The sequence below is a fragment of the Chinchilla lanigera genome, unplaced genomic scaffold (assembly GCF_000276665.1).
Source record: "Chinchilla lanigera isolate Chin_1 unplaced genomic scaffold, ChiLan1.0 scaffold00123, whole genome shotgun sequence".
In the NCBI taxonomy this organism is placed as follows: domain Eukaryota; kingdom Metazoa; phylum Chordata; class Mammalia; order Rodentia; family Chinchillidae; genus Chinchilla; species Chinchilla lanigera.
Genome location: NW_004955524.1, coordinates 1,505,721 through 1,530,738, shown reverse-complemented (window position 1 = coordinate 1,530,738; position 25,018 = coordinate 1,505,721). Strand labels below are relative to the sequence as shown.

Here is a 25,018-nt window from a genome sequence, read left to right as displayed (position 1 = left end):
CCATTTTGATTGCTTTGTAGCAAACATCTATAGTTTCTATATAAAGTTAATTAACCGTTATTGGGATGCTTTCATTTTCTTGTCTGAAAATGCGTCAGTTGATCGCTGCGGTCTGAGACAGTCGTGGTAGCCATAAAGCCAACAGCCTGAACCCAAGATGGTGAAGAGTAACATCAGGTCCCCACGGTTGCCGTCCTGCCTAAGGTCAGGAGCTGTCTCCACGGGACACCGAGTCAGGAATTTCCGGGCTTACTGTGCCGTCATCTCAAGGAGAAAGTAACAGCAAGGGTCCACTCTGGACAGCCGGGAGCGAATTCAGCTTGAATACAACTCACCCCGAGGCTATGCCAGGTTCCGCCCCGTGAGGTGGCCTGAACTGAGAAGGGCTGGGGGCTGAAACCTGGGCTGCGGCCCCCTTGGAGCCAGGCCCCCAATCCCTTTCTTGTCACTCAGCGTTCACAGGGCGGGGCTCGCACCACTAGCCAATCTGAGCCGTGCGTTAGGGCCTAGAAGTATCCAATCAGGAGCGCCGGTGGGTGGAGCCTCCCTAGCACCGTTCAGCCGCGCCGCCATTTTGTCTTCCGTTAGCTCCACGAGGGAGGCCGCAGGTGCCTTTCTCTCGTCAAGGTGTTCCCCGCAAGGGCCCAGCACTGTGGAAAGCAGCGGAGACCCCGCGCCGGAGACCCCGCACCGGAAATGGTGAGCTGGCGGATCAAACCCTCCGCGGCCGCGTCTGGCCTGGCCTCGGCCTGGCCTCCCCGCTCCCCCTCAGTGGCGTCTGCGCCGCTTGAAGCCCGCAGGCCGGGGAGGACACCCGAGGCCCGCACCGCCCTGCGGTCCCCAGGGCGCGGCCAAGCTCAGGAGCAGGAGGCGAGTTCCTCGTGGCCCTGCGCATGGGCGTGGATGGGGACACTGGGCGCCGATGCTAAGAGCCGCTGTGGTCGGGTGGGGGGGCGGCGCTGGAGACGGGGCCACTTCCTTGCGGGGGCTGGCAAGAGAGGGGTCCCCCGCTGGGGCTGAGCCGTGTTGCCTGAGATCAGCCTGACCAGACATAATCATGGAGAAGGGGAATGTGGGGTTGCTCGGTGGAAGGAGGGGCGGGGGGGACAAGAGAGGTTTGAGGTGTTGTAGATAAAACATGTTTTGTTCCTACTGATAAACTCATCTTTTTTATTGCCAAGAATAGGAAACTGGGGGCTGGAGATTTAGCTCAGTGGCACAGCGCCTGCCTGGCAAGCGCAGGGTCGTGAGTTCGATTCCCGGTACCGGAAAAAAATAAATAAATAAAAGAATAGAAAACTGGAAATTGCGTGTGTGAATTTGTCCAGGCTAAAGATGGGTCGTCTAAGAGTTCTGAGAATGGGGTTCCTTTGCTCTCGTCCGTTTCTCTGCAACAGAAAGTGTTGTGAGGTGGCAGTTCCATAAAATACCCTCCGTTTAGGAGCAGGGTATGGTGGCTCACGCCTGTAATCCCAGCAGTCGGGAGGCAGAGGCAGGAAGATCACAGTTCAAGGATAGCCTGGACAACATAGCAAGACCCTATCTCAAAAAACCAAATAGTAAACAAATAAAATAAAAATAACTGCTGTTCAGCAAAAGTACAGCACTTGGATAAAATTGAACCTCTTCAGCTGGTTGTTTTATCTAGGAGTTAAAGGCAGTATAGTTTGTGCCAACTGAGAACGCTGGTGAGCGTCTGACTCAGAAAAAGACGTTTTTGTTCTCTGTTGGAAAAAGGGCTCATGTTGAGAATTTATTGGGTCTTTGTCCCGAGTTTCTTCATTAAGATCCTAAAACTGATTGTTTTTGGTTGTTCATAACATCTTTCATCTAATCGTAGTTTAAGGTGGTGAGGCAACTCAGGCAGTGAAAGACGGATGTTTCATTCTGGGGACTGGTGAAAAGACAGAACAAGCACATGCTTTGTACAGGTGGCTGCAGTAGGTTCCTAGTGGAGGGACTCTGTAATCTATGCTTACTCAGTGGTGTCATAATTGAATTGTTGGACACCCAGTTAATGCCAAAGATTTGGTTGATATTAAGTACACACCACTCATTTTTGTGTCAGCATTGATGACAGAAAAAGAGATCACAGGTGAGGCCCTTAAAGTGACTCCAGTGACTGATGAATACTGAGAAAGAAGGTCCAGGAGGAAGGAGGCTTTCACACTGAGAGAAAGCCATGAGGTGAGGGGCCCCAAATTAAATTGTTTGATCAGATTCCCTTACTTGCTACCTATGATTTAGCTGCACTACTCTACCTGTCCTCTGGGCAGGAGGTCCCCAAGCACCAGTGTGGTTCTAAATTCTGAGTGTGGATTTGTCAAGTTTGGGTGGAGTTGGCTTCTTTGACTTTTTTTTCTTGTCTTTTTGAGACAGGGTCTTACTATGCAGTTCAGGCTGGCCTTGAGCTCACTTTGTAACTTGCAACGGTCCTCCTACCTCAGCCTCCTGAGTTCTGGGATTACAGGCATGCACCACCACACCCAGCGTCTTTGACCTTTTGACCTTTTATTTCCTTGGTAGAATCCTGTTGCCATAAAATTCCACTTTATAAACTATTTCAGGATTTTATTTTGGGACTTGGGTGTAAGAATGTGATTTTCTTGGTTGGAATCTAAGTGGTTTAAGATTTGAAGTATTAAAGAGTTAGGTAAACTGTGAACACTAATTTTAATGACTGCATACTGACAACATGTGACATAATATACAGTTAATGTTTAAATTTAGAAAAATTTTTACATAAAGACACATTGCCATCAGTAACCTCCAGAATACTTCCCCTTGGTTTAAACACTTATCTCAGCTCTTTCCACTTTCTGAAGCAATTGTGGAAGTCTTTTATGTGTCTTTAGTTGTACTTTTATGACTGTCTTGATGTCACGAATTGACTCCAAAGGTTTACCTTACAAGGGGAGCATCTACAGTTACATGGTCCCAGATCTCATTCATAAAATAATAAGGGCACACTCTAATGTTTACATAAGCTTGTCTTTCCATTGGATTGCACTCAGCAGGAATTCACTATATTTTTTAATCACACTTTGTAAAAGATATGAAAGACTTTCAGTACTGCTTCAGAAAGTGCAAGAATGACAGGGTAAGTGATGGATTGAGGGGGTGAGTTTTTGGAGGGAGATTAATGGCAATGTGTCCTTAACTGCAATAAATTTTTTAGACTATGTATTCACTGTTCATTACCTCCCTTTATACACAGCTACCCTCACATAAGTCACCACAAGTAGATACAGATACTCCTAATGTAGCCCTTGGAGGATAAGACTGATTTTGTCATTAAGGCACATAAACATGGATCTGCCAGACCCATATTTATTCTTTAGAATATTTCTGTGGAGAAATTATGAATTTTAATTTTATGAGTTTTATTATATTAAACAAGTATTTAACAGGAAAAATATCACAAAAACACTGATTTTTTAATATTTATTGTTTATAACACAGCATCAAAATTTTCAGGATTGACTGCCTTTTGGTGTACAAAATCCAAAAAAAAAAAATGAGAAATAAATTCCCATATGAACTACAGTGAGAATACCAGTAGCAGTCTACCAAAAAAATCTTTACTTCAATTATCACACGTAAGGCAATTTGCACACATGACCACAGCACATTCCATTATATTGATAGCGCATGTCTTTTGCTTTCCTGGACTTTTTGTAGGACATACTTTCTCGGGTTAATATTATCCCTTAGTTATTGCAGACCAATCAGGTCCGCAATCTCCCAAACAAGTGGACAGTGAAGGCTAAATAAAAGAGACAAGTGGAATGATTTCAGGGCTTCAGGAGGATCAAAACCCTCACAGAATTCAAGATTCTAATGGGGCTAATACCAAGATCTTCTCTGGGAGGGGAGTACTCAAGAAGGGCAAAACCTCTCAAGGACTTCTCCAGGTAAGACATTAGGTTAATTTAGGAGAGCTGTGTTAACTCCAGGAAGCTCTTCACCCAGGAGTGAGATGCCTGAGGCTATAGTCTTCATCTAGTTGAGGTTGGAGCTCGGTGCCTTTAGCTGTGACATTGTCTTATCCTTTGAGGCTTCATGGCTTCAGCCACCATTACAAGCCTCACTAGGGATCAGTGACTCACAGGGGTTCACTTACTATGAATCCGATGCCCATCTACAGACAGGGAGCCTAGGATTTGGACAGACTCACAAGTAAACATGGAAAGTCAATTGGTTAAGTCTTGCTCAGAACTGCTTCATACATCTCCATCAGTCCTTGATATCTCATTGGTCTTGTTTTGTTATCAGGAAGTTCTTATATTGTACAGTGTGTAGTTAATAGGAACATAAAATATCAACAGAATTATCAGATTCTTAATATATATGGTTCGTCTAGAATAGGCATCCACATTTTCACATCAGCTGTATACTTGCTTACAAAACCTAAAAGATAACATCAGAAATAAATTCTTTATGGAACTACAGTGAAAATTCCAATACAACTCTACCACAAAAATAAGCTTTGCTTCAACTGTCACACAAAGCAGTCGTCACACATCACAATTGTATGTTCCATACACAAATATTGCTTACACGGATAGTACATATGTTTTGTTTTCCTGTACTTTCTTGTAGGGCACAGCTGACATCTCTTGTGATTTCCTGTTGTTGTAGTAGGTCTTCGTGGTGCTGCACCTGCCTATTCACTTGTGCAGTGTGCTGCACAATTTGTTGGCATAGTTCCTTGGGCAGAAATATTTTGTTTTTTCTCTGCTGTAGAAATACTTTGTTTTTTCTCTCTTATGAGCTCCAGTCCCAGTCCTCTAAGAAAATTTTGCCATGATATTTTGTACTTGTTATTTTCTTTGTACGCTATCAAACTATTTAAGCCACATATGTTGAGGATCAAGTAAAACACATCCACTGGCCAATGCATCATGTTTCAAGGGACATCATAGTTGCTACATAACTCATCGACAATATCTACTCCACATTTGGTTTTGTTGTTGAAAGTTTCCATGTCAGGTTTCCATTTTGTCATGGTTTCCCTATCAGTACTTCTGGGTGAAATGTTGGCAGGAGTATGAATTTGTTTGTTTGTTTTCTTTTTTTTTAAGTTTTGTTTTGTTTTTGTGGTTTTTTTGTGTGTGTGGTTTTTTTCCGGTACCGGGAATTGAACTCACAACCTTGTGCTTGCCAAGCAGGCGCTGTGCTGCTGAGCTAAATCCCCAGCCAGAGTTTGTTTTTCTTTACCATACATAAGGCCAATGTTGTATCTTTTAGAAATTCACAGACTGTACTGTACAGATCTCTGTTTTGAAATTGCAACATTTCATTTGGTTTTTTTTGTTGTTGTTGTTCTGTTTTGTTTTTCCAATACCAGGAATCAAACTCACGACCTTGTGCTTGCCAGGCAGGCGCTGTGCCACTGAGCTAAATCCCCAGCCCCCAACATTTCATTTGGAATTTCTGTTTTGTTCCTGTGTACAGTTCCTGTACTGGTCAATTTGTGCTGTGTTAGCAAATGTAACATCAGTTGGGAACCAGTAAACCAATTGTTAAATGTCACATTCCTCTTTGTTGGGAGATGGGATCAATAAGTCTGTTCACAACATCATTCAGTTTATTACTTTATGAATAAGGGCCTCATGGCTGATTCCAGGATAAATGTCTAAATTGAAAGAATAATAAGTCTTCACATCTACAAGAGCATAAATTTTTATGCCATATTATGACCCATGGCTTTTCATTAAGTCTTCTGCATTCCTGCAATCACCATGAGAAATCTGTGCTCTACTGAGAAACGAAGCCCCTTGCCTCAACCTTTCCCTGACTTCTCCTTCAACCCTGTCACTGATTTATGCAGAGTTGGCCATATTGAAACAGATGTTCCCTTAATTAGCTAAAAGAATGTGATCAAGTCCAAGACTGCCAACTTGTCTCCTTACAGCATGTGGGCAAGAAAATTGCCCTACCCCTGCTGATAGCTGGAATGGGGCCTTAAACAGGAGCCTGTGAGGTTCTAGGGCTAAGACATGAGAGAACATCTTAGCTGAGGTGATGGGACTCAATAAGAATTACACTCTTCTGGCAGTAAGGTGCCAGCCTTGCATACATCAAGCTATCCATTTCATTGCTAATTAGAGGCCTTTGTGCCTAATATAATATTGCTGTTTCTCATTGCAGCAGTACCTGCAAAGTTTCTTTTCCCTAGCACTCTGCTGCAGCCCCCACCCACCTCCGTCCCTAATACCAATAAAAGCCATGAGCTTTGGGGAACATCATTCTTTGTTCCACAGAGAGCATTTGCAGAGCTCCTCATCTGCAGAACTTTTTCTCTTTATTTTGCCGTATTGCCAGGTGGGAGACCTGAACCCTCTGCAGGGATTTCAGTAATGTATATAGAACGTAAAACTACAGTAATGTATAGAACACTCAGCAAAAATTACATTGCTGTATAAAGGTGAACTCTACCCCCCAAAAAGTTAAAGCTCTACAAACAAAATATATGGAGCTATACCCAAAAGGTAGGTCATAAGTCTAAATAGCCCGATAACTTCCTGTGTGGCTCATCTACCTCTGTACACACATCCTGTGTGATTTCATCTACTTCTGCACATACAGGTGGCCACAAGACTGTTTTACAAGCTTCACTGTGTTACCATCTACTTATGGTTTTGCCTCTTTTGAATTTTCAAGGCATTATAATGTAGCATTCATATTGTGATTGAAAGACTTTGTGGTTCCTTTGCTTTTTTCTGTTGTGTATGTGATGGTAGATGAAGCTGTATAGTTTGGTCAGTTGATTCACTCATCCCACTGCTAAGAGGTTGGGAGTTTGTTTTTATGTTGGTGCAATTTTGGATTTTGTCCTCATGTATTAATGCATCATAATTTCTTTCACAATATGAAAAAAATCTCATATATAGGTCATCCAAAAATAGAGAGGTGTGTAATTGTTCATAATAGTCCTTTGTTTCTCTTGTTTCTCTGTGCTTTAATAGAAAGGTAAATTGGGCCTGTTGGCACACACCTATAATGCCAGTACTCTGGAGGCTATAGCAAAAGGATTGCAAGGCCAGTCAGTCAAGAGTTAGATGTTTACATCTTTCTTTTTCTCTTAAAATATTCATTACTTGTTTTAGATTTCACTGAAGCACTATGTTTGTGCATCCCAGGAATTTTGAAAGATGTATGATCATTTTCAATTGTTTTGAAACACTTTATTTTATCCTAAACCACCTCTCTGGTACATGTGTAATTTAGAAGTTTTTTATTTTATCTTCCAGTTGTGTGCAGGCTTTTCAACTCTTAAATTCCAGTTAAATTCTAATATGGCCTGAGAACATAACTTGCATTATTTGTGTTCCATTACATTTGTTAGGGTGTATATCAGACTCAGAACCTGATCTGGGTTGGTCAATATTTGATGTGATCTTAGGAAGAATATGCCCTGTACTGTTGTTGGATGGAGTATTCTCCAAACTCAGATGACTCCTGTTGGTGGAGGATTTTATTGATTTCCTGCCTTTGTCAGTGTGAAGTTTCTAGACAACATTTTAGATTTGTAATTTCCTTTTCAGTTTTATATTTTTATGGGAAAAGGGTAAAACAAAATTTCATAACAATAATAGAATAACAATAGTTAATATATTGAGTATTGTCTTTTTTGAAGTAGTTAATGAGTATACAAGATACGGGCTTATAAAATTCTCCAAACGATATTAGCACAAAACTGTCTTTTCAGTGAGCTAAGAAAAACTAGTAATATAACTATCTTGTTTTGTTTTTTTCTTTTCCCTTTCATCCTTTTCCCCCATCCTAGTTCCTTTTCCTTTTCAACAGTTTCTTCCCATTTCACAGTATCTCTTGTGCATTTCTGACCTTATTTATTCTTTCAGTTCCTCCAGCAAGATAGTATGATACTTACACATGTGAGTCTGATTGATTTCACTTACTGAGTGCTTATTTGATATTTCATATCCATTAATTTTTTATACAACTAGGTGCTCCTATATGTGGTGCATATAAGTGTATGATTATAATCTCTACTTGGAGGCTTCCCTTAACAAGAATATAGTGACCTTGTTTATCTCTTTTGATCTGTCTTTGAATGAAGTTCACATTGTCTGAAAATAGAATAGTTACCCATGCTTTCTGCTAGGTTCCTGTCACATGGCATATTCTTTTCCATCCTTTGACTTTCAGTGAATTTTTTTTTTTTGAGTTAAGTGTGTTTCTTATATACAGCATATTGTTGGATCTTGTTTCTTGACCCATTCTGCCGGTCTATTTCTTTTGATTGGTGAGTTGAGACCATTTACATTGATAGCTATAACTGACATGTATTGATTTATCCTTGTCATATTATTATCTGCTGTTGGTTCCCTGTCTTTGCTTGTCCTGCCTGGTGGCTTATTCTGATTGATGTTCTTGGATTTGTGCATATTGTTATCTCTCTCTACAATATGTTTCAAAACACATTGTGAAGCTGGTTTGGTGGTCCTGAATTTCTTCAGTTGTTCTTTATCATGGAAGTATCTTATTTCTCCAGTAATTCTGAAAGACAGTTTTGCAGGGTACATTAATCTATGTTGGATGTTATTTTCTTTCATGACTTGGAATACTTCACTCCAACCTCTGCTTCACTTAAGGATTTGTCCTGAGAAGTCTGCTGTAATTCTGTTGGACTTTCTTTTATAGATGATTTGTTTCTTCTCTCTAACAGCTTTTCATATTCTGTTCTTGTGCTGAATTTCTGGAATCTTATTATATGCCTTGGTGTAGATTTATTTTGGTCATGGCTCATTGGAGGTTTATATGCCTCACTTACTTGTGTGTCATATTCTTTTCCATACTTGGAAAGTTTTCTGCCATTATTTCTGTGAAGTTTTTTTATGTCATTTGTGCTGGCTCCTGCTTCTTTCATTAACTTCATTAACATTATATTCTTCTTTGCATCACATTGCAGTTTTGGATTGTTTTTTCCATGGTCCCTTGTTATTTTTAAGAGATCTTTCTTTTCATGTTGACTAGCTGAAATCCTGTCTTCTAGGTCAGAAATTCTGTTTTCACTTTTCATTGAGGTGATTTTGCCAACTTTTAATGAGAGTTTTTGATTTTCTGGTTATCTGTTTGAATCTGTCTCATGGATTCCATTTCTTTCCTATATCATGCATTCATGGTTTCTATCCTTTTCCTATGCTCCTGTGTTTTTTTTAACTATGTTGATTCCAGATTTCCTAAGTAGATCTTTCATTGTGGCCTTCATTCCTTTTCATGTGGGATATTATTTCTCATTTGATTTCCTCTGTAGTCTCATGCACCTGTTTCTGAACTTGTGCAGCTATCATTCCAGAAATTTCAGATGGGTGGCCTCCATTTTCTTCTATCCTGTTGTCCCTTGGACTTGTCCTGGTTGGGCTTTAGGTATGGGGTTGGGTTTTGCTTCTGTATTTTGTCATTTTCTATTTTTTATTGTATTTTATTTTATTCATGTCTTAATACCTATATATTTCCTGCAGAAGGTAGCTTTTATCACTAGTATTGAAGCCTCCCTACTAAATGTCTGTCTTTCAGAGGTATTGTCTATGTGTAAGAAGTTCTTGTTTTTTGTGTCTGTCCCAAGAGCCTAGCTTCTCAATTTATTGAGGATGAGATGTCACCTTTTGGCTCAGCCCCCAGTCCTTTGTATCTAAATTATGGTAATTGTTATGACCCCAGTCTCAGTATTGTTATAGAAGGGAGAACAACTGATTACAACTAATATGACATCCTGGCTAAAGTATTACAATTAGCAACAGCATCATGCCTGACCTAGAATTTGACAAACTGTGGCAACTCTTGATTTGGTATCTAACCATAGGGGTAAGATCTACACTTTATAATGGAACCCAACATAAATCAGGAATTTCTATATGTGAGTTTCCCTCTAGTGAACAGATTAGAAGATACAGAAACAACTCCAGACATACTCAGCCATCTCATGTTTGACAAAGGTGTGAAACACATTCACTGGAAGAAAAATAGCCTCCTTAGAAAAACTGGCTTTGCACATGCTAAAGATTAAAATTGGACCCATGTCTTTAACCATGCACTAAACTAAATGTTTTTTTGGGGTTTTTTTTTTGTTTTTTTTGGTTTTTCTCCGGTACCAGGAACTGAACTCACGACCTTGCGCTTGCCAGGCAGGCGCTTTGCCGCTGAGCTAAATCCCCAGCCCCTAAACTAAATGTTAAATGGATCAGAGATCTAAATATTAAAACAGGAACATTAAATTTGCTAGAAGATAGAATAAGTAAAACTCTCCAAGACATTGGTGTAGGCAAGGACTGTGAATAAAACCCTGATCACACAGGAACTATCAAAAAGTGTCAACATCTGGGATCTCATTTTATTAAAAAGCTTTTACACAGCAAGAGGAAACACCAGCAGAGTAAAGAAACAGTGTACAATGGGAAAAACTTTTGCCAGCTGTTCCTCAAAGGATTACTATCAAGAATATAAAAATAACTCAAAAAAATCAAACTTCCCCCATTTAAAGACCTAATCCAAAAATGGGCATCTGAGATGAGTGTACACTTCTCAGATGAAGAACTACAAACAGCAAATATATGAAAAAATATACAACATCACTGGTCATTCAAGAGATACAAATTAAAACAACACTGAGATTCCATCTCACCCCAGAAAGAATGGCTGTTATCAAAAAATCAACCAATAACAAGTGCTGGAGGGGTTGTGGGGAAAAAAGAGCTCTTTTCCACTGTTGATGGGAGTGTAGACTGCTGCAGCCATGGTGAAAGTCAGTATGGAGAGTCTTCACAAAACTAGTATTGGAGGTCCCCTTCAACCCACCTATTCCCTTCTGAGTATCATCCCAGAAGAATCTAAGACATCGTACCACAGCAATAGATGTGAACCCATGTTTGTAGCAGCACAATTTGTAATAGTGAGATCTTGGAAACAACCCAGATGCCAGTCAACTGAAGAATGTATAAAAAAGTTGTCGTATTTTTATACAATAGATTATTACTCAGCAATAAAGAAGGATAAAACTTTGACCTTTATACATAAAGGGACACAATTAGAGATCATACTTACTAATAAGTGAAATAAACCAGACCTATATGTGTACACATCATATTGTCTCCCAACTTGAGAAGCTGAAGGAGTAAATAAGATCCAAAATGTACAATAGATAATTGTAAAATGGGGGAAGAAACTTCAGAAGGAAAGATAAACTGGGATGGGGGGGTGGGGGGATGGAGAAAAACATTAGTTTTTATATAAAATATTATATAAATATATATTTAACTTTTATTCTAAAAAATTAACATACATTTACAAAGTAACACAAGAACAATACTGAATTTCAGATAAAGTGATAGGAAATTAACAATAGTTGTTGTATTACATATAGAATCTTCAAAGTGGTTACTCAGGAAAACAAATACGGACATACACAACTGGTAAAACAATCATTAACTGTTCCTTTCCATAGGACAATAGAAGTCAATAGTACAACTATGTTAGGTATCCTGTGTATGCATATATACATAATTTTCCCCTTCTTTCTTTTCTCTTTTCCCTCATCCCAGTTGTTCCTTTGAGCAGTTTTCTTTCATTTCACAACGTCTGTCATACCTCCTAATTTTTATTCACTCTTCCAGGTGCTTACACTAGTGAGACAATATGTTGTTTACACTTGTGGGTCTGATTTATTTCACTTATGAGTATAGGCTGTAGCTGTGACCATTTACATATAAAAGCCTCAAGTTTTTCTTTCTTTATGGCTGAGTAGTACTCCATTATATAAAAATGCCACAACTTTTTATCCATTCCTCAGCAGGTGGGCATTTAGGTTGCTTCCATGACTTAGCTATTACAAACTGCTGCTATAAACATGGGTGCACATATATTGCTGAGATACGATGTTTTCAATTCTTCTGGGAAGATACCTGGAAGGGGAATACCTGGGTTGAGTGGGATCTCTAGACCTAGTTTGCTGAGGAATCTTGAAACTGATTTCCACAGTGGTTTCACCAATCTTCATTCCCACCAGCAGTGGAGAAAAGTGTTTCTCCACAGCCTTGACAGCATTTGTTATTGGTTGATTTCTTAATGATAGCCATTCTTACTGGGGAGAGATGAAATCTCACTGTTGCTTTAATTTGCATTTCTCCAATGACTAATGATATTGAACATTTTTTCGTGTATTCATTTGCCATTTGTATTTCTTTATCTGAGAAGGGTGTATTCATCGCAGATGCCCATTTTTGGATTGGGCCTTTGAATTTGGGGTGCGCTGATGGTTTTTAGTTCTTTATATGTTCTAAATAGAAGTCCTTTGTCCAAGAGACACTCAGCTAGAATCTCTTCCCATTTTGTGGGTTTTCTTTTTACTCTGCTGTTGATTTCTTTAGATGTGCAAAAACTTTTCAGTAAGATGTGATTCTTTAAAGTATTTCCCATGCAGTTGGCTTTTGTTCATGAACTTTCTACCTATCCCTGTGTCTTCAAGATTTTTACCTACTTTCTCATCTAATAGATTTAGTGTTTCCAATTTAATACTGAAATTTGTGATCCATTTTGACTTGAGTTTGGTGCATGGTGATAGACTTGGGTCTATTTTCAGTCTTCACCAAGTGGTAAGCCAGTTTTTCCAGCACCATCTGTTAAAGAGGCTGTCTTTCTTCCAGTGAACTTGTTTGGTCCCTTTGTCAAAGATAAGATGGCTGAGTGTGTTTCTGGTTGTGGCTGTTTCTTCCAGTCTTTTTCATTGATCCTCACATCTGTTTTTTAGCCTCATGTCTGTTGATTTTATTACAGTAGCTTTGTAGTATAATTTCAGTTCAGGGATTGTGATTCCACATGACTTGTCTTTCTTGCCCAGAAATGCTTTTCTTATTCTGGGTCTCTTCTGGTTCCAGATGAATTTTAGGAATGTTTTCTGTAAATCTGTGAGGTATGTGAATGGTATTTTAATGGGAATTGCATTGAATCTGTACAACAATTTTGGTAGTATGGCTATCTTCACAATGTTGGCTCTTCCTGTCCATGAGCAAGGAATATTTTTCCATTTACTGAAATTCTCTTTGATCTCATTTTAGAGTACTGCAGTTTTCATTGAATAGGTCTTTTACTTCTTTTGTTATAGGTTCCTAAATATTTCAATTTCTTGGATGCCATTGTAAAAGGTAGGGTTTCCTTATTTCTCTCTCAGTCTGTTTGTTGTTTGTGTATAGGAATGCTATTGATTTTTGAGTTTTGAAACTGTTGACTTTGTATCCAGCTGTGCCACTGAATTTGTTAATTAATTCAAGGAGTCTTCCAGTGGAGTTTTTGGGGCCTTCTATGTAGAGTATCATGTCATCTGCAGATAGGGATTATTTCACTTTTTCCTTTCCTATCCTTTTATTTCTCACTCTTGTCTAATGGCTCTGGCTAATGCTTCCAGAAATGTGTTGAATAGGAGTGGTGACAGTGGACATCCTGTCTTGTTCCTGATTTTAAAGTGAAAGATTTTAGTTTTTGTCCATTTAGTATGATGTTGGCTGTTGGTCTGTCATAAATGGCTTTGATCAGGTTAAGGTAGAGGCCATCTATTCCTATTTTCTGTAAGGTTTTTATCTTGAATCATGTTGGACTTTGTGGAAAGCTTTTTCTGCATCTATTGAGATGATCATATGGTTTTTGTCTTTGGCTCTATTGATATGTGTATAGCATTTATTGATTTGCATATATTGAACCATTTCTGCATTCCTGGAATGAATTCAACTTGGTCATGGTGTATGATTTTCTTGATGATTTGCTGCATTCTGTTTGCTAGTATTTTATTGAGTATCTTTGCATCTGTGTTCATTAAGGAGATTGATCTGTTGTTCTCTTTCTTGGTTGGGTCTTTCTCAGGTTTTGGTATCAGGATAATAACTTGACCCCAGAAATGAGTTAGGGAGAATTGCTTCCTTTTCAATGTCATTGAAGAGTTTCAGGAGTATTGGCATTAAATCTTGTCTGAATTTCTTGTAGAATTCTGCTGTGAATCCATCAGGGCCTAGGCTTTTCTTTGTCAGTAAGTTTTAATCACATTTTTAATCTCATTAATTATTACTTGCTTATTCAGGATTTTTATATCTTCCTGATTTAACTTTGGCAATTCATACATATCTAGGGATCTGTCCATTTTTTCTGAGTTTTCTATCCTATGGGAGTAAAGATTTTTCAAAGTAGGTATTAATATCTTTTGAATTTGTGTAGTATCTGTAGTAATTTCATCCTTTTCATTTCTTATTGCATGAATTTGAGGTTTTTCCTTTTTTTAATAAGGTTTCCTAGGGGTTTATTAATTTTATTTTTTCGAAGAACCAACTCTTTGATTCGTTTATGTTTTTGTACTGTTTTCTTCATCTCAACGGCATTAATATCTGCCCTGATCTTTATAATTTCCTCCTTTTTTAGGCTTTGGGCTTTGGGCTTTACTTGTTCTTTTTCTAAAACTTTGATGTGCAACATTAGGGTATTTATTTGTTCTCTCTCTGTTTTCCTGATGTGTGAGTTCACAGCTATAAATTTCCCTCTGAGGACTGCTTTCATTGCATCCCACAGATTCTGGTAAATTGTATTTACATTTTCATTTGTCTGTAGATATTTTTTAATTTCTTCTTTAGTTTCTTCTGTGGCCCATGGGTTGTTCAGGAAGTTGTTATTTAATTTCCAAGTGCTTATGGAGTCTTTGTGGTTTCTTGTGTCATTAATTTCCAGTTTCATTGCACTGTGGTCAGATTCTATGGTGGGGATAATTTCACTTCTTTTGCATTTAGTTAGGTATGCTCTGTGGGGTAGATGATGGTCTATTTTAGAGAATATCCCATGTGCAGCTGAGAAGAATGTGTAGTCTGATGTTGTAGCTTGGGACACTCTATAAACATCTACTAAGTCCATTTTTTCACAGATTTGGTTCATGTCTGTTGTTTCTCTGCTTTTTGTCTAGTTGACCTACGTCTTTGTGCCACTGGGGTGTTCAGGTCCCCTAATTACAATAGTGTTCTTAGTTATTTGGTTTTTCATGTCTATTAAAATTTTCTGGGCTGGGGATATAGCTCAGTGGTACAAGTGCCTGCCTGGCAAAGTGCAAGGTCCCTAGTTCGATTCCCAGTACCAAAACAACAAAAATTTTCTTACATAGTTTGATACTTCCATATTTGGTGCATACGTGTTTAAGATTGTTATCTCTCCCTCTTGCAATTTTCCCCTAACAATTGTGTAGTGACCTTCTTTATCTCTTTTAGTTGTTCTCGATTTGAAGTTCACATTGTCTGCAAACAGAGTAGCTTTCCATGCTTTTTTCTGGGTTCCTGTTGCATGGAGAATTTTTTTCTGGGTTTTTTTCTGGGTTCCTGTTGCATGGAGAATTTTTTTCCATCCTTTGACTTACAGTCTGGATTACCTTTTGAGTAAAATGTGTATCCTGTGTACAGCATGTTGTTGGATTTTGTTTCTTGATCCACTTTGCCAGTCTGCTTCTTTTGATTGGTGACTTTAAGCCATTTACATTAATGGTTATAACTGATATGTGTTGGTTTATCATTTGTTTACTTGCCTTTGGTTTCCTACTCTTTCTCTGTGTTTAATTGCTTGCTCTGTATGGAGGTTCCTTTCTATTCTTAAAATTGTGGTCATTTTTATCTCTGTCTAGAATATCTTCTAGTACCCTTTGTAAGGTTGGTTTGGCACTCATGAAGTTCTTCAGTTCTTTGTCATGGAAATATTTTATTTCTCTATTAAATTTGAAAGATACGTCAGTCTGGGTTGGAAGCTGTTTTGTCTCAGGACCTGTAGTACTTCACTCCAAGCTCTTTTCGACTGGATTGTTTGTGTTGAGAAATCTGCTGTGATTCTGATGCACTTTCCTTTATAGGTGATGTTTCTTTTCTCTAGCGGCTTTTGATATTTCGTTCTTTTGCTAGATATGTGGGATCTTGATTATTATGTCTGGGTGTAGTTTTATTTTGGTTATCACTAGTTGGAGTTCTGTATGCCTTATTTACCTGTACATCAGATTCTTTTTCCATCCTTGGGAAATTTTCTGCTATTATTTCTGCCAATATTCTTTTTATGTCATTTGTTTTGCCTCCTGCTGTTTCATTGACACCTATTAGTCTTACATTATTTTTCTTTGTTTCATTTTGCAGCTGTTGAATTAATTTTTCCTGGTTCCTTGTTAATTTTAAGAGATCCTTCCTTTCACAATTGTAGCTGCAGTGCTGTGTTCAAGATCTGACATTCTGTCTTCGGGTTCATTCAGGCAGTTTTGCCAGCTTTTGATGGAAGTTTTGATTTCCTGAATATCTCTTTAAATCTGTTTCGTGCATTCTGGTTCTCTCCTGTATTGTTCGTTTAACATTTCCATCAGTTTCTTGTGCTCATTTATTTTTATAAATGTCTTCTTTAGATGTGCTGAGCAATTCTTTCATTGTTGTTACTTTTTACCTGGGATTATGACTGCTCTGGTGTCTTCTATGGCGTGATGGAGTTGTTTCTTTACTGCCACTGCAATCATTTCAGCAATTTCAGGTGTGTGTTTACCAAGTTCTCCTGGACTTGTTCTGAGTGGGATGGAGTTCTGAGATTGCATTTTGGTCCTTCATCTTGTCATTCTTTATGTCAGAGGCAGAACGCCAAGTTTTACTCTTGCCTGCAGCTCACCAAATGTCACTAGCACGTGGTGGTCAGACTTGCTTTTCAGTGGCCACCAAGATGGGCTTTTCAGTCTGCAGTCACCAGGCAGCTGGTGGAGTGTACCTAGTTCTCCCAGATCTCAGACATAAACCATGGTAGCAGTGTATAGCAGATTGCCTGACCTAGTGTCCCCAGGCAGCTCAGGGAGTATGGCAAAGTGATCATGGACCTCTTGGTCCTGTGTCCGCAGGCAGCTCCTATTTTAGTTCTTTTTATCAAAGTTCAGTATCTCAAGTCTTTCAGATTCTTTCTCTTTTAGAGATAGATGAACTATTGGACCACATTATCTCAAGTCTTTCAGATTCTTTCTCTTTTAGAGATAGATGAACTATTGGACCACATTATCTCAAGTCTTTCAGATTCTTTCTCTTTTAGAGATAGATGAACTATTGGACCACATTTTCCCGTTTTCTCAGTGTTTTTGTAATGTATTTCTTTGCTCTTAAAAAGTTAACATTTTGCCAGGGATATAGCTCAGTGGCATAAGCATCTGCCTAGAGAACACAAGGTCCCGAGTTTGATTCCTGGTACCAAAAAAAAAAAAAAGTGAGCATTTTGATTGTTAGAAATGGGTAGTTTGTAAATTGATTCTCCTTTTTGAATTTATTTATGCATGCGTGGATGTCCTTTTGAGTCAGGGTTTGGCTGTATAGTTTAGACTGACCTTGAACTCACTCTGTAGTCCTTGCTGGTCTCAAACTCGAGGTCATCTTCCTGCCTCAGCCTCCTGAGTAATGGAATTACAGGCATGTGCCACCATGGCCGACTCTTTCGCTAATTTTGAGATGTGTATTAGTGGGAGGTGAACTGGGTTTTTCACATATTCCAGGAAATTGGCTGTGGAAACCTCTTGGGTAGTTGGGCTTTAAGGAATTGCATTTCTTTTGACATAAACAGAACTCTTCAGGCATGTTTCAAAATGTCAGATTTATTTCTACCATTTTATTTGAAATGGCTATGGTTTTTTCTCTAATTTTCACTGTAAAAACCTCATTTTTCTGGAGCTAGAATTCAAATTTGTAGTGTCCAGAAACTGGATATCCTGTTGGTTACCTGTCAAACTATTTCCCACACAGGCTTTAGTAGTTCATGATAGTTTAAGATTTTATGTGATTGTTTTACTAATGAATCTATATTGCAGTAAGTTAGACTTTTCTATGTCTGCCTCTAGCTCCCATTTTGAAGACAGTGCTTGCCCCTTGACTTTAGTTCTCTGTCTGGAAGATTTGTGGCATTTATATTTGTTTATGTAAATGGTAGTTTTGCCTTCTCTAGTCTTCCCTGCTGGACTAGAAAGTGAGTGTATGATTGTACGTTTTATGCTTGTTGACAGGTTTTTCTCTTCTGAGATTGCTTTGTTCTTACTGTTCTGAGAAATGGACCCAAGGTCTTGTGCATGAATGAATGCTTTACCATTGAGCTTTACCACCATGGCCATGCTGACCATGTGTAACCTTCTGTTTCTCCTCTTTATATTTCACACGAAGAAATCTTAGAAACTGACAAAGCTCCCCTCCTTTGGAGCTATCATAAGACTCAAATTACCCAAACCCCTTTGGTAGGAGGGAGTTCTTATCATAGCTTACCTGTTAATTTGAGTAAATTCCAGGCAGTTGTTCTCTCCTTTTCCTGTTGAAGGGGAATTGCAATTTTAATTAAAAGCCTGCCAGGAATGCCCAGCAAAACAAAGCAGACATGCCCAACAAGACAGAATAATTCTTCCTTTGGGTAGTCATCTGTATTGTCTTTGTGTAACTGATGATGACCTTGCAATGTAACTTATTTAAGACTGACGACGGTCTTGCAGTATCACCTGAGATGTTTAAGCTCCATTGGCAACCCATGATGTCGCTCTACCCTCCAATCATAATGCATGAAATCTACTGCTGCACTTCCCACTTGCTTTCCCCCTTAAGAGCCCCAAAACCCCACTGGGTAGGGCACTGTCTCTAGGAGTGATCCTAGTCAGGCCCACTGATGATAAAAAATGACTGTCTCCTAGACCTACTTGGTGCCGTGTCTTTCTTTGTTTCGTACATTATGGCATAACACTGGAAACTCAAAAGTGTTCTTTTTTTGCCTCAATATCCAAAAAATAGATGGTTTGCTTCTTTTGATGTGGAAGGCAGTGAGTTGGAGCATGGTCTTATCGGTCTTTTTGATCACATGATACAGGTAGACCAGTTGTGCCAAAGGACCAGAAAAATTTACCAGTAGACAATAGATTCTTTTTACTGGGCTTATTTCTTTTTTTCTTTTTTCTTTTTTTTCTTTTTTTTAAGACAGTGTCTCACCATGTAGTTCAGGTGACTGGCCTTGAACTCATGTAACCCAGGCTGGCCTCAAACTCACAGGGATCTTCCCACCTCAGTCTCCCAAGTGCTAGGATTACAGCCATGTTCTACCACACCCAGCTACTGGGCTCATGTCTAAGGACTATTTGCTAACAACAGTTTTTCAGCTGAGAATAAAACTGATGCACTTGGAGCTAAATTCTCAGATGTAAACTCCTTAGAAGTGATGTTACTTTTGAAACTTTTTGATCTGTAGAAATGTCTATCAGATTGGTATACATATTTCCTCAAGGGTTATATATATACTTCCAAACCACAAGGCAACTGAACAATTATCACTGTTATTCTTGTCTCTATAATTGTTTTATCTGTTTAATTTTTGTCTTACACTCCTGGCTAGTAAGCTCGTTTACTATATGTTTTATGTTTTTCTGTCCTCCAAGGTACTTACTGCAGAGACAGACATAGTGGTGGCTCCATTAATGCCAGTGTCACTGTCAAGGATATTTGGCATTTTCAGTGTTTTTACAGGATCAAACAGGTTCATGATGGTTAGTTTGTTTCTGGATGACCCCCTCCAGAGCCTCATGCAGTCATGGGAGCAGCTTTTTGGAGGCAGCTAAATCTAGAGTTTATGATTGGTTCATGGTCTAGTACTGGGATTGGTGGTGTGTGTGCTACACTTGCCCTAGGGTGGGTAGCCTGAATACAATATAAGGGAGGGAAAAAGGCTTGTTTCCCTTCTCTTTTGGGCTCTTATTGTTTTTGATGTCTTCTGTACCATGAATGGTTTTGGGGGCTGGGGATTTAGCTCAGCAGCAAAAGTGCCTGCCTGGCAAGCGCAAGGTCGTGAGTTTGGTTCCCGGTACCGGAGAAAAACCAAAAAAAAAAAAAAAGAATGGTTGCCCCTTGGCCATGCCACCTGCCTTGGAGCCAGCTGAGTATGGAATGAAACCTCCACAAACTGTGCACTAAACAAACCTTTCATTACTTAATTTTGGGCATCAGGAATTTTGTCTCAGCAACAAGTAACCAAGATGGGATGCAAAAGCAAAGTGCAGCCTCAGACTTACAGTCTACCCAGAACAACAACAGAAGGCATCTGCATAGAGGAAAATGAAGAGACACACCTGGAATTTCCAAACTGATGGCAACCAAAGTAAAGAAACCCATGAGGTTATAGAGAAAATCAAATCAGAAATAATATCTCAGGTTAAAAAAAAGAGTGAAGGAATTTATCAGCAAATCTAGAGTAGACATAGATGAAAAAATAGAGGAGCATAGGAAAATGATGGAAACCTTGAATCAGCAATATAAGAAAAAAATAAAATTCGTAAAACAGATTCAGGGGCTGGGGATTTAGCTCAGCGGCAAAGCGCCTGCCTGGCAAGCGCAAGGTCGTGAGTTCCGTTCCCAGTACCGGAGAAAAAAAAAAAAAAAAAACAGATTCAGACACATATCCAGGAAGTTAAAAATTCCGTTGAAAGCTCGCAAAACTGCCTAAATAAAACAGAAGATAGACTTTCAGACCTTGAAGGCAGCATTGCACCTAATGATCATGAAAGAAAGATCTCAAAAATAAAAAGGGATCAGGAAATAATTCAACGTCTACAACACGATGCAAAGAAAAACAATATAAGACTGATAGGTGTCAACAAAAAAGCAGGAAAAAACACAAATGACATGAAAGGGCTATTTGCAGAAGTAGTAGCAGAAAATTTCCCAAGCATGGGAACAGAATCTGACAGAGAGATAAATGAGGTGTATAGAACTCCAAATAACTATAACCAACATAAATCTATGTCCCGATATGTAATAGTCCAGAAACTTATACACTGAAATTGAAAGGATGGAAAACAATTCTCCATGCAGCAGGCACCTAGAAAAAAAGTAGGGGTGGCTATTCTATTTGAAGGCAAGGTGACCTTGAGGCCAAGAATGATCAAAAGATAAAGGTCAGTACATACTTGATAGGGAAAAACTTCCACAGGAAGAGATAACAGTCATAAAAATACATGTGCACCAAGCTCAAGAGCGCCCTATTTTATGAGACAAATATTAACAGACATGAAAAATCAAATAAGCAGCAACAGTTGTAACAGGGAACCTTAACACTTAACACCCCATCATCACAAAGAGATCAGCTAGACAAAAAAAGCCAACAAGGAATTTACTACACCTGTGAACAGATGGACTTAGTAGGCATTTACAGAGTATTCCACTCAATAACATAAGAATACACATGCTTCTCAGCTGCACATTGGATAACCCAATAAGAGTTCATAAAATTGAAAATGTAGTGAAAAACTTCGCAGCAAAGTACACCACAGGTGCTGGAGGATTCTGCAAGGAATTTAGAGAAAAGTTAATGTCAATACTCCTCATACTCTTCACTGAAATTGAAAGGGAAACAGTACTCCCTCTTTCCTGGAGGGGCGAATTACCTAATACCAAAACCATAGAAAGACTCAACCAAAAAAGAAAACTACTGGCCAGTCTCCCTAATGAACACAGATGCAAAAATCCTCAAACTACTAGCAAACAGAATGCAGCAGATCATCAAGAAGATTACACACCATGACCAAGTAGATTCACCCCAGGAATGTAAGAATGGTTTAACATAATACAAATCAAAAATTCTGATATACCATATCCACAGAGCCAAAGACAGAAATCACATGATCTTCACGATAGATGCAGAAGAGGCTTTAGTTAAAGTCCAACACCCATTTATGATAAAAATCCTACAGAAAATCAGAATAGATGGTCTTTACCTCAATCTGCTAAAAGTCATCTGTTGCAGACCAACAGCCAACATCATACTACCTGTATAAAAACTGAAGGTTGTCACTCTAAAACCAGGAACAAGACAAGGAGGTCTCACAATTCCTATTCAGTGTAGTTCTAGAAACATTAAACAGAGCAACAGACAGAAGAGAGAAATACAAGGAATTAGGATAGGAAATGAAGAAGTGAAATCCTTATTTGACATCATACGCTACATAGACAACCCCAAAAACTCCACCAAAATACTGCTAGATTTAATAGCCAAATTCAGTAGCATAGCTGGATACAGAGTCAACACTCAAAAATCATTAGCATTCCTGTACACAAATAACATGGACTGAGAGAAGTTAGGAAAATTACACCCTTCACAGTAGCATCCAAAAAATGGAATACTTAGGAATCAATCTAATGGAGTGAAAGATCTCTGTACTGAACATTACAGTTCTCTGAGAAAGGATATTGAAGAGGGTATTAGAAAATTAAAGATACTCCCTGCTTATGGGTAGGTAGAACCAACATTGTGAAAATGGCCATTTTTACAATTTTCTAAAATTGTTATACAGATTTGATGCACTTCCAATCAAAATACCATTGGTATGTCTCACAAAACTGGAGAAAACATTTCTAAAATTCATTTGGAACCAGAAGAGTCATAGAATAGCAAAGGCTATTCTGGGCAAAAAACTCAAGGCTGGGGGCATCACAATACCTGACTTAAAATTGTACTACAATGCTACTGTGATCAAATTGGTCTGCTGCTGGCAAGGAAACAGACCTGAGGATCATTGGTATGGATTAGAAAATACAGACACAGCTCCAGACATACTCAGCCACCTTATCTTTGACAAAAGGGCCAAACATGTTCACTGGTAGAAAGATAGCCTCTTTAATAAATGATGCTGGAGAAACTGACTCTGCATGCCAAAGACTAAAATTGAACCCCTGTATATCACAATGCACTGAAGTCAAAATGGATCAAAGATCTCAATATTAAAACAGAAACACTAAGTCTACTGGAAGAGAAAGTATGTAGAAATGTTGAAGATATAGGAAGAGACTTCGTGAACAAAACACAGACCACATGGGAAATACTTCGAAGAATCAAGAACTGGGATTTCTTATTACAAAGCTTTTATACATCAAAAGAAATCACCAACAGTCAAAAGATGACACACATATTGCAAAAAAATTTTAGCCAATTGTCCCCCAAAAAAAGACATATTTAGAACATGTAGAGAAATTTTTAAAACTGAAGGCCCTCAAATTCAAAGACCCAATCCAAAAATGAGTATCTGAGATGAGTACACCCTCCTCCAATGAAGTAATACAAATGGCACATGAATATATGAGAAAATGTTCAACATTATTGGTCATTCAGGAGATAAAAATTAAAGCAACACTTAGATTCTGTCTCATCCCAGAAAAAAATGGCTATCATCAAAAACTAATAACAAATGTTAGAAGGCTATGGATAAAAAGGCATCCTTTTCCACTGTTAGTGGGAGTGTAGACTGGTGCACCCGTCGTGGAAATCAGTGTGGAGATTCCTCAAAAAAGTAGGATTGGAGATTCCATGTGACTCAGCTATTCCCTGCTGGGTATCTTCCCAGAAGAATTAAAAACAGCATACCACAGTGATACCTGTCCACCCATGCTTATAGCTGTACAATTTGTAATAGCAAAGTCTTGGAAACAATCCAAATGCCCATCCACTGAGGAATGGATAAAAAAGTTGTTTATACAACAAAATACTAGTCATAAGGATAAACTTTAGGGTTTCATAGGTAAATGGGGGCAATTTGAGACCATATTCATAAGTGAAATAAATCAGACCCACGTGTGTAAACAATGTATTGTCTCAATAGTGTAAGAACCTGAAAGAGTGAATAAAAATTAGGAGGTATGATAGACTTTGTGAAATGAAAGGAAACTGCTCAAAAGTAAAGAACAACTGGGATGAGGGAAAAAAGAAAGAAGGGGAAATTTATGTATATATGTATATACAGGATACCTAACATAGCTGTACTACTGACTTTTATTGCTCTATTGAAAACAACAGTTAATGATCAATCTGATGTGAAATTGTTTTATCCTTTTTTTCCATGAAGTAAAAAAATGGGTGGATGAGTTTTTCAAGCAGTGCAGATTCTCAGAACTGCTTACTGTCTTCTCTGTATTAGATGGTAAGTAGTAGGGCTTTGACAGGTATTAGACATTTGCTGTAAAAAGAGTAATTCAAGATACCCAAGCAGCACATGTGAATGTGAATGCAGACCAAAAGAAAATACCAAGTCTTGAAGTAAAAATTTGGAATGCACAGTATCATGTGAACTCATTATAAATTGAATAAAGATGCCCTGCTATCAGTCTCACCTTCTTGAAAATATATTTGGGATGTTTTAGGAGTCAGTGACATTTGAGGATGTGGCTGTGGACTTCACCCAGGAGGAGTGGGCTTTGCTGGATCCTTCCCAAGAGAATCTCTACAGAGTGGTGATGCAGGAAACCCTCGAGAACCTGATCTCTGTAGGTAAGGGGGATAATCATTCCTTCAGTTAGATACTTCAAGAACAAATATTCTTCGTTTACCAATGCTGTTGAGGAATTTTCGGTATAAAAAATACTTTAGCAAGTAAAATTGAGCAGGTCTATACGATAGTGTTAATCTAGAGTGTTACAATACATTTTTGTTTTTGAGACAGTGTCTCACTGTATAGCCCAGCCTGGCCTGGAACTTGTGGCAGTACTACTCCCTTAGTCCCCTAAGTTGTAGGATTACATGCATACACCACCATACCAGACTTGTTGCAGTATTGATCATGTTGTAATTAATAATTATTTCTCTGGGTCTATATTTTAGGACACAGATGGCGTGAGCAAGCAAGTGAAGATAAATACAAAAATCCTGGGAAACTTTTACGGTAATTTCCACCTACAAAAGAAAGCACTATTCCTAACAAAATTTTCATGATGTCAAATATTTTAAGAAGATGATACAAGCCGCACTTCAGAATAACTGAGAAAATTATTTCTTAAATTAAACACAGGTTGACCAGCCTTATTCTAAAACTTTCAAATCCTAATTTATCTAATGTCCTAAATTTATTGGGCACTAATGTGACACCACAAGTCTTTCTGATGGTGGTGTTGATGGTGATGTTGTTTTGTTGTTTTTGATACCGGGAATGTCTCAGGACCTTGCACTTTCCAGGTAGGAGCTAAGCTGCTGA

The 25,018-nt window shown here is 38.6% G+C and overlaps 1 protein-coding gene across 3 annotated transcripts in view; it reads left to right on the top strand.

Moving 5' to 3' along the window:
- The first annotated feature begins 555 nt into the window (after window positions 1–555).
- LOC102020835 (zinc finger protein 14-like) overlaps window positions 556–25,018 on the top strand; it is a 29,109-nt gene continuing 4,646 nt past the window's right edge. Inside the window, exons 1-3 of one of the 3 annotated variants that reach the window (XM_013507323.1) lie at window positions 556–699; window positions 24,192–24,318; window positions 24,649–24,709. In XM_013507323.1, coding sequence (XP_013362777.1) covers window positions 697–699; window positions 24,192–24,318; window positions 24,649–24,709 — 191 coding nt within the window. In that variant the 5' untranslated portion in view covers window positions 556–696. The remainder of the gene's footprint in view (window positions 700–24,191; window positions 24,319–24,648; window positions 24,710–25,018) is intronic. The other 2 variants (XM_013507324.1, XM_013507322.1) reach the window with 2 other exon arrangements.